The following is a 14183-nucleotide window of genomic DNA, read 5'->3' on the forward strand; positions in this document are numbered from 1 at the left end:
TCACTACCTACCACTTACCTCCCACACTCACACACACACACACACACACACACACACACACACACACACACACACACACACCAGAGACAGCATGCAGATTCATAAACCAAGTGATACCTCACTCGGTATTAAGCGTGTCGCATGCCTGATTCAGAATAACGTGAGTCACAGTCAGAGACGAACAGCTTGGATTCAGGAGGCACAAATCTGCTCCAGGATTTTGGTCCAGCCACTTGTATTTGCTAACTGGCTCAAGCCAGCAGGTATAAATAATTAGCAAGGTAAACTGGCTGGTGTGAAATCATGAAAGGACTGTGCTGGTATTTTATTATTATTATTATTATTATTATGAACTTACAGCAGCTCTGGTCAGAACTGTGCTGGGATATTAATGTTACTAACTTAAGCAACTCTGGTCAGATCTGTGCTGGGATATTATTAAGCAACTCCGAGGGTAATTCGGTAGCCAGTGGCTCTTACCTTAAAGGACTGCACAAAGGTCCAGAGAAGGATCCGGATCGTGTAACCTTGCCTCAGGAGTTTAATGAGCCTGGCTGCTCGGAACAACTTTAGGAAGCTCATGTTAAAGGCATTCAAAGACTGTAAAACAGAGACAGGAGCAGATTTGTGGAAGAACTAATGCGGGAACGATTGTGCACACACTGATGTCTGCCATAAAATTGTGAAATGGAACAAATTCAACTTCAACGGTGTTCTGCAGGAAAGGGGCTTCAGTTGCAGGTTGGTCACACATTTATGATAATGCACATGACTGTAACACTAGTGTCTGACATCAGACTTCTCATATTAAACACTAGAGCTGGATCACTGGAGTTCAGTCTCGAGACCACATATTAATCGTCTTGCACTTGACATGAAATCTATAATTAGATCAGACAACATCTCATTATATGCTGCAGAAGGCAAATATTAGATGATATACTGTAAAGTATGAAGTAAATATCAATAGTTTCGTCCTCACCTGTAAATCTACGATGATCTCAGTAATGCTGCCTAGTACAGTGATAAAGTCGAAAATGTTCCAAGTGTCTCGAAAATAATTCTGTCAGAAAAGATCACAAATGCATTTATGCTTTTGAGTAATGGAACTATATTATACATGACTCACATAAATATTATTTTAACACATTATAATATAAGAAATAAATATTTATCTCAAAATGTCAAGCTTCTAGCACAAGGAAAAATGCTTTTGGGATCTTAGCATGTTTGTTCACAAAATTAGGTTCCTGTTTCTGCTGCTTCTTCTTCCGAGCCTTTCAAATGTGACGTAGCTCCGACTCGTTTGTCTTAACGACGCCGAATCATCCTACACCTCATCTCCTCGGGTCTACGGAATCTTGTGTGGGATCGGGGTTACGTCCAGGAGCTCCACCGTGCAGGACGGGAGCTCCCCAGGAGGTGGCTGGGGTGTGGCAGGCTCACCATGAAGCCAAAGGCCATGATCTTCAGGATGCACTCCAAGGAGAAAAGCACAGTGAAAGCTGTGTTGAGGTGCTTCAGCACTGTGTCGTAGGCCGTGGGGGCAGAATGGTACTGCGCACACACAGGAAGGATTGTGGGATTACGTCAAGATTTGTCTTTGCAACACAGCTATAGTTATAAAGCATTGCTACCGCCTTATTAAGCAACCAGTTTGTGCTACTGTAGATCTTTTACCCCCTTATTAATGTTCAAAATGAATACAGTTCTCTCCAGTATGTCTGTACTCCAAGATGTATATGCGGGAATCTTTTATATTCCAGTTCGCTACACAACGAGAGAAAGCAAAGGCTGATACCTTCATCATGAGAACCACGGTGTTGAGGGCAATCATGACCAGAACTGTGTACTCAAACGAAGGAGAAACCACAAAGTGCCACAGGCGGTACTGGAGGGTCTGTCTGTTCTGGGGCATGTACCGCGTGAAGGGCTTTGCGCTAATAGCAAAATCAATGCAGGCTCTCTGAAAAAGCAGTGGAGGTTACGAGATGAAAAGGCAGACCGGGAAAGTTGCACTGCAGTATTTCACATATATTTCGATTTTTTAGAAGTTTATTTTTTATGTTTTTCATGATATTTCAGGCACTTCGCAGATATTTTGGACATATTCTATGTAACATTTTTAGCTACCTTCAAAATTGAACATGAAAAGGCTTAGAAATCAATTGTATCTAAAAATGTTAATGTCACGGAAGGCTCCTCCCCCCACGAGTCACGTGGTATGGCCTGCCCCGTGCAGGGGGAGTCACATGTGCCGTTTGTAACCACGCCCTCCATAATAGCACACACTCGCATGGGGTTTAGTGTTCTGTGTCCGCCTGTATGTAAACCCCTGCTAGTGTGTGCATCGTTGTTGGTCATTGTTTGCTGATGTCTGTTAATGATGTTGTAGCCTGTGTCCAGTTAACGTGTAGCCATGTCCATCGTTAATGTTGTAAGTAATGAGCGTCTTTCGCTGTTGAGGGAGTCTGCGCCTCCCGCTCCATGCCCATCGGCACTCCAGCCGTTCCAGTGGCTATGAATGCCCAGTTAAAAGAAACTCATTTGCATCTGCCACCCAGGTCCCTCCTGCTACCATTCATCGTGAACATTTCAGCCAGGCTATCTCTGTCAGTTTCCTAAAGCAGAGCCCAGTTTTCATCCTAGAGATCTTTTGCCCTGTCCATTGTGGTTCAAGCTGTAATTTAATACGGACCCTAGTGATTGCGACTTTCTCTGAGACATTTATTGACTAAGGTGTGGTGTGCTAAGGCTGGAAATAAGCTCAGGCGATTGGAAACTGTGCTGGCCCCTTAGCCCGAGGTGTCTGTAAGCGAGAGTTACCTCGTTCTTCTCCAAGCTACTCTCCTCCATCATTTTATCTCCTTGCTCCTGAAATGTGATGATGATGAGGGCAACGAATATGTTCACGAAGAAGAACGGGAAGACCACGAAGTACACGACGTAGAAGATGGACATCTCCATGCGATTGCCTCTGCTTGGACCGTGGTCTTCTTCCGTCACGTCTACTGAGTGCTGGAGAACCCTGAAGGGTTAAAAAGGAGGACACAAACATGGCTAGAGGATCCCCCCCACACTGTACCCATGCTCTCCTGAGGACGTAGATGTAATTCTGTGCAATTAAGAGTTCAAATGAAGTTCTGCAGTCCTGTAGTAATCCTCTAGAGAGAGGAATGACTCCATATTTCTGCTGTCTCAGGAAAGCCTTCTAATGAGAGATTCGATTTTTTTCTTTTGCATCAGCTAAAAACTAACTGCCCTTTATTTCACGTCAGCGTTCTATTGCTTTGAAGGAAAGAGAATGACAAAGAGAATGAAAGAGTGGAAGAGAGAGAAAGAGAGGAGTACGAGAAAAAGATGCACAGAGAACAAGAATGGAGAAACTTTCAACGTCTCCAAGGTCCGAGATCATTATACTAAGATCGCAGAAAGCCCGCAAGTCCTTCTCCGCTGGCGGCTCCGGCGAGGGAATGTGGAGTGAAGGTGGAGGCGCACGGGTTACGCACTGCGGCCAGCCCTCCCCCGTAGACACGGTGAAGAGCGTGAGCAGAGCCCACATGACGTTGTCGTAGTGGAACTCGTGTCTCTTCCACTCTCTGTTTTTCACCTCCTTCCTGTCCCGCGCATAATCGATGTAATAGCCCCTGCACAAGGAGCAGGACCAGAAGGCCGTCAGTCACCCGTCCCGATTTTCTGACATGTTCAGACTCATATCAAGCGTTAGTTTCTTATTGATAAGGACATGCAGGAGTCACGGCGTACGTGACTGGGGGTGCGTGCGCGTGCTGATGTTGTCGGCCGTGCATGCACATTATGAGCTTGTGCATGCGATAAACCTGCTCTGCGGATGGCACTCACTGGCATTCTCTCTGAGTGGCCATGGAGCCGTCTGTGCAGTAGAAGAACCTCCCTTTGAACAGCTGCACAGCGATGACCGCAAAGATGAACATGAACAGCTTGTAGACGATGAGGATGTTGAACACATTCTTCAGGGAGGTCACCACGCAGTCGAACACGGCCTGTGGGGACACAACAGCTCCTTCACATGGCTCATAGCTACGTCACACGTTTTGCAGTAACTACAGAATTCAGACATCTGTGTCTTCAGGAAAGGAGGAGTTCATATATGTTTTTGAAACAAAATTTTGACATCTACTTGGAATCAGTCGGGACTGCTAAGGTAAAATTCTAGTCCCGAATAACATGCCCTATTAAGAAAGCATGAAAGCTGCCAAATATGGAGCTACACACAACTGGCAGAGGAGCAGTTACGGGTGAAACACAGCACGCACCTTCAGTTTTGGGAGCCGTTTTATGGTCTTCAAGGGACGGAGTACTCTCAGAACCCGGAGTGACTTAATTGTTTTGATGTCTCTGCCTTTGTTGTTTCTGTGATTAGTAACACCTGCATTAGTCTCGTTTGAAGTGCAGAACATGCACAGCACACACTTAGTAATTCACAGACATGATACTCACCCACTATATCAAAGAAGGAGCACAGCTAAGTGGATGTAACAGAGAGTTATAAGCCAGAGGTCACGTTTTTCATGCCGTGCGATTGCACCAGCCATTACTGTGTCAACAGGGGTCCTAAAACCTGAATCGCGCTGGTGATTGTTATTCTAGGCCACTTCAGGACCCATTGCTACTCGCCTCAGCAAATAAAAGATAGCAAGGAAAAGTGAGCACTTTAAAATGGAAAACGTGTGCCATGATACCATCTGAAACCAAAGATCAGAACGCCCTTGCTTTGGCTTATAACTCTATGATTTGATTAGAAAAAATAACGATGTACCTTTTAACTATGTATCATTTAAACCACACTCACCGACCACATTCCTACACAATTACCACAAATATTTATTAATTTGAAACAGATTGAAGGTGTAGAGTTTAATAATAATAATGATAATGATAATAATAGAGTAGCCATACACAGTTTGACTTTGCCATCCACAAATGCTTCACACTGTGGGCCGCGTATATGTTTTAGCTGGCAGACCACTCTTAACCCAACTGTGATGCTGACGCATGTAAGGTCTCCAGTTGCATCCACTACCATGTCAGTATACTCTTGTACTGAGGACATGGTAAAAGATGTCTGACCAACTGAGACACAGCCTACAGTCGGATTCCTGTGAACTGCTACAAGGCAGGTAGAGCCGAAGCTGTGGTCAGTGAGTGCAGGGAACTCTAGCGTCAAACACGGGATGCTGCAAAAAGCACTTCATAGTAGCTACACGAACATTACACTACACAAACATTACACATGTGAACTCACGTAAAGAGTTATTGACATAAATAATGCATCTGTGCAAACATTATGAGGAATGAGAAGTGTCTGGTTTTACCCCATAACATTCCTGGAAGCCACAATAACACAGTCCACAGAGATAAGGAGCCAGCAAGACAGGAGGGGTACAGCACATGAACACGTACAGCGAGAGTGAGGTTAAAAACAGATAAACCTCAGTTCCACAAGCAACATGTTATTCAATTGCATTACAGAATTAACTCAGAAATGTTTGTAATAAAATCAATAATTACAATTAAGTTAAATAATAATTTGAAAACAACACAACTAAGCAAACCTTGATTCACTGCATAGCCATCCAATTAACAGCATATTTCTTGCAAGTGTAAACAGTACATCTAGATTGCATGGGAACAGTCTTTTCTTTTATGTACTTTTCAGCAATGGGGAGGAGGTCACTGATGTAAAAGAATCCCTAGTGTTATTCTTTAGAGAATAAAAGAATTTCTCCTTGAAGCTCTTGACTGCAGTCTCATGTTACATAGCTAGCTAGCTACTAAATATGCCTGTTAGTTTGCAGTGACGTACGTTTGCAGAGTGCTGAGCAGTAAAAGTGGGTTTAGTTTCGGCAATGCCGATCATGGTAGATTACTGATAGTTACAGTAATATTCATCATTACCATCATCACGAACATTGCACATTATAAGCAAGCAATTAGAATGTTAACCAAGACACCAGGATCTCCAGCAAAGTCATCAGCTAACAGTGAAAAGAGTCATTTCTTGATGTAATCCAATCATTTGACTACTTTGCTAATAGGAGAACAACTTAGCCACCTAGACACGTAGTTAGTTACCTTGCTACTACACAGATCCTTCACTCATTGGATTCAGCCCACTGAAAATTCAACTTTATATTCATTCGGTAATTCTATGACTAGCCCAGTGTGTCTGGGGCGTGAGTCTCAGGGAGATTCCCCAGGGAATCTCCGGGAAACACTCACGTGAGAGCAAAAGCAATGAGAGCGCCAACCACCACGATGAAGTCCAGAATGTTCCACAAGTCCCGAAAGTATGAGCCGTCATGAAGGATTAGGCCCTGGTCAATCATCTATTAATGGATCAAAAACAATGATGCCTTAATATGGTTTTAGGCAGCAAGCCGCCCCCACTACGTGACAAGTGAGTGGAAAAATGGCTACAATTCTAAAGCAAGTACCTTTATGATCATTTCAAATGTAAAGACGCCCGTGAAAACATAATCAAAGTAACGGAGAACCTGCAGGAAGAAACACACAAGACAACAAGAAAGCAAGGCAATAAAAACAGATTGAACCATGTTTTTTTGCTTTTAGTATTGCCCTCTGTAACTTTTAAAAAAGTTTTTATAAGTTTCCTAGAGTTTGGATTTGGACTGGGGAAATGGACCAGGGAAACCACTTACTGTGAGATCAAACATGTAGAGTGTTAAGGCACATGTGGCAAATGGCATATCTGCTTTTGACCGATTTCATGTCAAAACCAGTCAAAGGTGGAAGGCCATACCCGGTTGCGCTCAGAGTTGGTGCACACGGGGTCCTCAGCGGCCAGCGCGATGCTGCTGGCAACGATGACAAGGAGGATGGTCATCTCAAAGTAGCGCAGGGTCACCACATAATGGCATATTCTTCGAATCCTGCAGTTATGGCGGACACGTCGGAAATCACGCTGTGAAACATCTGTGAGTCATCCTTCCTCACTAGGCCTTGTGTGAGGATGGTAATTAGCACACAAGGTGTCTCGCTTGGCTAGAAGGATCTAGTGAAAAGTGCATGCTCGTGCCCGTTGCGATCTTACGGATTTTTGCTTTTGAAAATGAACATGCTGCCTGGTGGAGTGGCTTTGGCAGCTTTGGTGCGTTCGTCTTCGTCCATTTCGTCATCGTCGTCGTCGTCGTCATCGTCGTCGTCGTCCCTCTCGGCCTTTTCGGAGTGGCCAGCTTCCATGTCCTTGAAACTGACTGTGAAATGTGACAGGATTCGGACCCGGATGCACAGAGTTACTCCAGCATACAGAAACAGAACAAAACCCCCGTTAATTCAGCTTTCCCGATGGTGCAGGCGGAGCACTAAGATAAACTCAGGGGGAAGACGCCTCAGAACGAACCCCAGCTGCGGAGTCTGACTCCATTCGCAGAGCTGCGTCTACATCTGCATTTATATCCCTAGATAAACGCTGCATAATTAAGGTTCGTCATTAATGCCTTCACAGTAATGAAGCTGTGACAATAAAATGCAAAAGACCGGAACTTTCGCCTCTTAAATTACCAGTCATCGGCGTCAGCTCCAACAGAGGCTGCGCTGACATCTCTCGCGTGATGCCAGTCTCCGTAATCCCTTCCCCCCGGTTCAAATAGCTGGCATTGTCCTCGTGGTCAATGGCTTCCCCTGAGAGGTAACGGAGCTCTTGAGCGTTGTCTGTCAGGTGCTGTGGATGCGACGGGGTGTCTCCCTCCTCGGCCAGCCCGGCGTGGGAGTGCTGCTCGGGGGCCGCTACGCCCCCCTCCGAATCGCAGGCTCCATCCCTGAAACAAAGCAGCGTGGGTGTGAGCACGCCGCCACGAGACAGAGTGAATAAAAGCGACTGACACAAGCGACCACGCTAGTGGGTTACCTGCTACAACGGCCCTCTAATTATACCTGCACATACACAGGCGCCTGCTATAAATAACCTCAAATAGCGTGCATGCAGGTCCCCTGAAACGGGGACTATTAAGCAATTCAGCGTTCTGCGGCAGCCCACAGCTCGGACTGTAATAAGCAGTGGAGAAGAAGCTCGTACCTCTAAATGAAAGATAACACATTCATGTACCACCGATACCATCATTAATAAATGTAATCACTTTCCTGCATTTTCTCCCTGTTCTCTTTGAGAGACTGAGAGCGCTAACAGCAAGGGTGGAATAACCTCTATTCCTTCATTACACACTACACAACAACTATTACTGACTTGTGCACAAATTTAATTGTGAACCTGTATTCTATATGTTGATTTTTGAGGAGGACTGATACAGACTTTATGACAAGGCCCAGGACTAGACTTCACAGTAATGTTTTCTAGAGAGGGTTACCTCTGGTCGTCCTCGAGCTCTGACTGCTGGTGGGACTTGATCTGTTCGCTCTCATCCGTTTGCATGCCTTTTCTGGACTGCGAGGTGTCCGGGTCGTCCCCTCCATCCGGAAACGGCTCATCGCACGTCTGAGCCGCGTCAGCGTTCCTGGACTCAGGTCTGGACTCCCTGTGTCTGTGCCTTCGGTGACGCCCCCCCTGCACCACCCCCACAGCAGCGGCCGCCCGAAACTTCCGCGCCACCCGGTGCCTCCTCTCCGTGTTGGTGCGGTGGGGAGCAGCCGTAGACCTCTCCTCCCCTCCCGACCCTGGGAGGTCCGGAGGCTCGGACTCCGGTGGTTCGGGGACAGTCATGGACATGGGCGGCTCGGGAAGCGGCATGACCACGGACATGGGCGACTCCGGCAGGTGCGCCGGGCTCGTCTCCGGGGACATGGAGGTGCCCTCGTGTGGCTGGTGGTGCCCGCTCACGGGTGTGTCCAGTGGGTCCTCAGTGGGGCTGCCGAAGAGGACCTCGCGGCTGGCCATCTGTCGCCTCCTGCGCAGCTGGTTGGCCCGCTGCTCCCACACGGACATCTTCATCTTGTTCTTGCGCTCGCGGCGGTTGGGGAAGGCGCTGGCGGGAGGCTCCTCGCATGCCTTGCTCACTGCCACCTCCTCCTCTACCTCGGCAGGGCTCGGCCGGCCCCTGTGGATGGCTCGTTTCCTGTACAGGTACGGTCGGCGCCTCCTTCTGCTCAATCAGACAAACTCAGTCACAACACGCGCTGTGGCTTTAAGACAGCCTCACAATTACGGTAGCATTCACGAGGGGTGTGTTTGAATCGAATCTGAGAAATCAGAAATTTAAAATAATGGGGTTATTGGCTTAGGTTGAGATATTCACAATATCAGAAAAAAGAGCATTCCAGGGAGGGGGAAGGGAACAAAAAGACCCTAGAAAGAAATCTCTAGGAAATAACAAAATAAAAGACCCTAGAAAGAAATCTCTAGGAAATAACAAAATAAAAGACCCTAGAAAGAAATCTGTAGGAAATAACAAAATAAGTATTACAGGATCAGGCATGTACTGGACAGTGAAGAAAATGAGACAGAAGATGGCGGTGATTGATCCGGATGGGACAGGTATAAAGGGGATCAAGAGACGGCATTACTCACATTTATACGCATTCTTTTGTTGTCCATGTGATCGAATGAATGATTGGTTGGAAATAAGCCATTAGTGTATTTGTACAAAAGACAAAAGACAAAACAATCAAGTTGACAAAGACCAAAACAAGATCACTACCGATGGCCAAATAGGTCTGACAGAATGTCTTTTTCTAACCCTTTTGCTAATGTGTAAGAAGGAGACCCTGCACGTGACCCGTAGTTTGTTCTCAGACGACACTTGCACTGAGGTGTATGTGGCAAGACCAAAAGGCATCTGTAAAAATCAAGGCACTCACCGAGGCGCTGAGGGCGTGATGTGATGGGGACGTGATGTACTAAACCGTCTGCACTGGAATGGCACGTCTAAATGAAATGCGCTGCTGCTGTCGGCCATCCACCCATGCACAGTTGAGCCAGCCGTGCGGCGAAGAACAACAGGCATGCTCCTCTACCACCTTGGTAGACGCCGCTATTTCAGGTCGCCTATGCGGCTTCCACTCTGGCCATGCAAACGTTTGTCTGTCATCACCCACGGAGGCCGTTCTCCTTTCAAATGTTATCCTAGTGGATTCGGGCTTCTGGATGGGCTCTGATCCCCAGGCTGCAGACGGAGTGATGCAGCCAAACTGCAGGACTTAATCCATCCCAGAAGCCGAAATCCAATAGGATCACTGTTGAAGAAATGGTGCCTAAATGTCAGTGCACTTCTCCTCGCACAGTGTGCACTCCAGAGCCCTTTTCTACAGCACATTCTCACTGTTTTTTGGCACTCTGCCATTCCCTCTGCATTGGTTTCAAATGCCAATGAGGTTTCAGTGAGTAATTCTCAATGACAATGTTCTCATTCTCCCCCCTGTGGGACCCCTGCACTGCACAGTGTACAGTTTTGCTCAGTATTCTAATCCACGTTCTTCAACTCACAGGTAGTCACGAAGTGGATCTGTGAATCAGGTGTGTTGTAGTAGGGAAAGCTCAAACCTATGGAGTTATGGGATCCTTCAGGACAGGCATTAAGAATCATTGCCTAATAAGAGCTGTGCTGTGCACGTCTCTGCAAAGGAGTATCTCATACCGGATCTTGTCACTTTTGGTTCTTGATTGGATTGTACCTCGTGACAGCGGCTGCAGATCCCATGGAAACATTCTGCCACCCTCTGTGGTCTGTGTCAATTAAGCAAACTCAGCAATAAAACAACCTTGATCTTGATCCACTGGAGAACTTTCTTTGGATGCCACTTACTCCAGCACTGCAGGTAGCTGTCTAGTTACTAAGGCTTAGACACAAACCATACGCAAAATTTGAAAACTTGTAACAACTATGTTTTGAAAGAGGCTTGAAACATGATGGGCGATACAGGCTGCATAAGCACAAACATTTGAGTGACAATTCTATACATGTGTGGAATTTAGCATCAGTGATAATTTGGTCTTTGTCATTACACAACCATAAACTGACGAGACGATACGATGAAAGCTTTATCATACTTAGGTCAAAAGCTCTTTGGATTTCGGCGAACAGATCAGGCAAAGATAAAACTTGCTTCCATGGTCAAGTTAATTATTTCTATAGTAGCTTTGTCTACTGCTGAGCATTTGGAATATTTAAAGTCAGTCAAATCGCTGATGTGAGGAGCATGAAGGTACTGCTGGTTGCAGGAGAATTTTAGCGCTCCAACGGTTCTGTCGAGTCTGGGAGTGTGTTGTGAGTTGCCAGAAGAGGGGCAGGGTGAGCATGCGAGGGACAGCAGACTCATGCAAGTTTCAGTCAGGACTTGGGAGTTCACATCATAGCAAGTGACGAGTCAAGAATAGATACAGATACAGATACAGATGTTTTTCATAACCATTTCTGAGAAACAGTGAAGCTTAAATGTGTGAGTCTATATATATATATAAGTTGTGTCAAAAGCAATTCCAGAGGTAAAATTTAAAGTCAAAAGGTAATTACACAGTAATTACACAGTCACTGCACTCCAAGGGAAGTTTCAGCCAAACTGTAACAACTCAAGCTTCATCATGGTACTAATGGCATTGAACTTAACTTTCTTAATATGGTGATTTTCAAGCTGCTGAAAACATTCTCAGTATGTATGCTAAGTTTTCTGCCAACAAAATGCAACTTGGCCAAGGTTTTTTAAAATGTCTGGCATTCACAATGAAACATTTCACATGAAGGCTGCAAGTATCCAACCGTCACTGGCAAACAGCACTCATATTAGGTAATGCATTTAAAAGGACTTAGAAATGAGCACACTTACAGAACTCGCTTACAGAGAACCGGCCACTACGAGGAATACTCTGAACAAGACAACATTTGCAAAATAAATAAGTAAACACATCGATACTCTGGTGGATGAGTTCTTGTAAAGATCTTTGGCACAAATAATATTTTCTGTAGTGTCAGCAACCAAATCTTCGGGGCTTTTTTTCGCCTAATCCTGACTATCTGACGTCACCATGACACTGGACAAATGGATTCTAGGCTTTAATTATTGGACTCATTTTAGATCCTGCGGCTGACATCCCTGCTTTTGCGTTTTTACTAAGCGAGGTGCAGACCCAAGACTCACTCAAAACAACGACAGACAGATGGTACACTAATACATGAAGCTCAGCAGTGTGTGGTGGGTCCAAACATCAGCATTTTCATAGAGAGGACATCGCAAGCACAGGCACCTTTTGCTAACATCCTAACATTTGCAAGCTAGCTCTTCTTAGCAGTGTACATGTAAATCAACAACATAACAATAAGTAAATAAATGAATTAATTAATTAACTCGATGCCGTGCCTGTAACTAGCAAATTAAATTTATGCAGATCAGTAGCAATGAACTTACTGATGGGGCTGGTGACACTTACTCTGAGAGGCCAAACTCCCGACCCTTGTAACGCTGATTAAAAAACTCCTCTTCCTCCTCTTCATCCTGATGACAAATTAATTATTTCATGTTAATCATTTCATCAGTTAATCTTTGATCAGACCAGCTAATATTACATCTGGAGCAGATGTGCAGGAGTTCCGGACCTTTGTCAGCTCTTGTGCATTGGCGAGATTGTCCACAGCGATGGCCAAGAAGACATTCAGCAGAGTGTCTGTTAAGTCATTGTCAAGGACTACCTTAATCATGATAAGTGGATGACTACCTTACTCAAGACATATGGAGAATACCTTACTCAGGATATGTAGAGACTTCCATACTCAAGATGTGTGGAGACTACCTTACTCAAGATATTTGGACAAACACTTTACTCAAAATATATTCATGGCCATGCTACTCAATATATAGAGAGACTACCTTACTCAAGTTATATGAAGACTATTTTACTCAAGCTAGAGGGAGACTACCTTACTCAGGATATGTAAAGACTACCATACTCAAGATATGTGGAGACTACCATACTCAGGATATGTTGAGATTACCTTACTCAGGATATGTGGAGACTACCTTACTCGGGATATGTGGAGACTACCATACTCAAGATATATGGAGACTACCTTATTAAAGATATATATAGAGACTACCTTACTCAGGATATGTAGAGACTACCATACTCAAGATGTGTGGAGACTACCTTACTCAAGATATCTGGACAACCACTTCACTCAAAATATACTGACGGCCATATTGCTCAATATATATGGAGACTACCTTACTCAAGATATGTGGAGGCTACCTTACTCAGAATATATGAAGACTACCTTAATCAAGATATGTGGAGACTACCATACTCAAGATATACAGAGACAACATTATTCAAGATATATAAAGGACTACAATCACCTTCACAAAGGCCTCCTTAAACCAAAAATTGACTACAATGTTTTTCTCAGTGTTTTGATCTGCTTACATGACTACCTGAACCTGGGGTTTTATTAATACATTATACATTTGTAAATTCCTTTTTTCTAAAAAAACAAAACAAAACAAAACAAATATTCCACTAAATTTTAAAAGCCAGCCTTGAGATTTGCAGCAAATATTTTTTTCCAGTTTCATGTAGTGTAATTACTAATCTTTTCAGCTCTGAAAATACTACACAACCAAAATGAAAAAGGATGCAGTTTCCAAAGAGCGTCAGCACGATGAAGTAAATAGAGGACCACATGCCATACTGCACGCCTCCCTGGGAACGGATCCCATTGTACATCACCTCATTCCAGTCTTCGCCTGTCAGAATCTGCGGTTAAAAGCAAACCAGACACCTATTCAAAGACGCCATGACAGGGAGGTCAATGACCAGGAAAAAGAGGGAAATTAGGAAATGGTTTTGGCTCCTCAGCACAAACCTGAAAGACTGTCATTATTGCCGCTGGAAACGTGTCAAAGTTTGCAGGAGTGTAGTCTTTAAAGATGAACCTGTAAGGACAGACAGAACCATACAGATGATGTCTTTTAAAAAACTTTGGGGGATAAACAATTGTTAAATCTGAATTATAGAAATAGTTAAAGCACATATTTTCTAAATTGCTCAAGCTACACCTGAACAGGGAAGGCTGTTAATTGCACACATACCACTGTTAGACACTATTAGAAATCAAGGCTTCGCCTGAACTATGAGTAGTACCTGTATGAACATTTAAAGGAACTGATCTGCATACTGCACATTAATATCCACCGCAATTAACTTTTGCATGAGATATAAAACGTGCGTGCCGAAGTTGCTT

At 44.6% G+C, this 14183-nt stretch overlaps 1 protein-coding gene across 1 annotated transcript in view; it reads right to left on the reverse strand.

The window, feature by feature from the left end:
- The window catches only part of cacna1eb (calcium channel, voltage-dependent, R type, alpha 1E subunit b), a 46832-nt gene that overhangs the window by 11860 nt on the left and 20789 nt on the right, over nucleotides 1–14183 (reverse strand). The window contains exons 15-33 of the mRNA XM_035536567.2: nucleotides 13806–13875; nucleotides 13579–13696; nucleotides 12543–12610; nucleotides 12377–12441; nucleotides 8367–9098; nucleotides 7564–7820; nucleotides 7094–7256; nucleotides 6803–6932; nucleotides 6477–6536; nucleotides 6262–6368; nucleotides 5355–5366; nucleotides 4296–4392; nucleotides 3862–4022; nucleotides 3510–3647; nucleotides 2827–3028; nucleotides 1802–1966; nucleotides 1447–1557; nucleotides 983–1063; nucleotides 481–600 (exon numbers count right to left, since the gene is read on the reverse strand). Coding sequence (XP_035392460.1) covers nucleotides 481–600; nucleotides 983–1063; nucleotides 1447–1557; nucleotides 1802–1966; nucleotides 2827–3028; nucleotides 3510–3647; nucleotides 3862–4022; nucleotides 4296–4392; nucleotides 5355–5366; nucleotides 6262–6368; nucleotides 6477–6536; nucleotides 6803–6932; nucleotides 7094–7256; nucleotides 7564–7820; nucleotides 8367–9098; nucleotides 12377–12441; nucleotides 12543–12610; nucleotides 13579–13696; nucleotides 13806–13875 — 2857 coding nt within the window. The remainder of the gene's footprint in view (nucleotides 1–480; nucleotides 601–982; nucleotides 1064–1446; nucleotides 1558–1801; nucleotides 1967–2826; nucleotides 3029–3509; nucleotides 3648–3861; nucleotides 4023–4295; nucleotides 4393–5354; nucleotides 5367–6261; nucleotides 6369–6476; nucleotides 6537–6802; nucleotides 6933–7093; nucleotides 7257–7563; nucleotides 7821–8366; nucleotides 9099–12376; nucleotides 12442–12542; nucleotides 12611–13578; nucleotides 13697–13805; nucleotides 13876–14183) is intronic.

Source organism: Electrophorus electricus, chromosome 13 (genome assembly GCF_041902795.1).
Source record: "Electrophorus electricus isolate QZ-2024a chromosome 13, ASM4190279v1, whole genome shotgun sequence".
Classification (NCBI taxonomy): Eukaryota; Metazoa; Chordata; class Actinopteri; order Gymnotiformes; family Gymnotidae; genus Electrophorus; species Electrophorus electricus.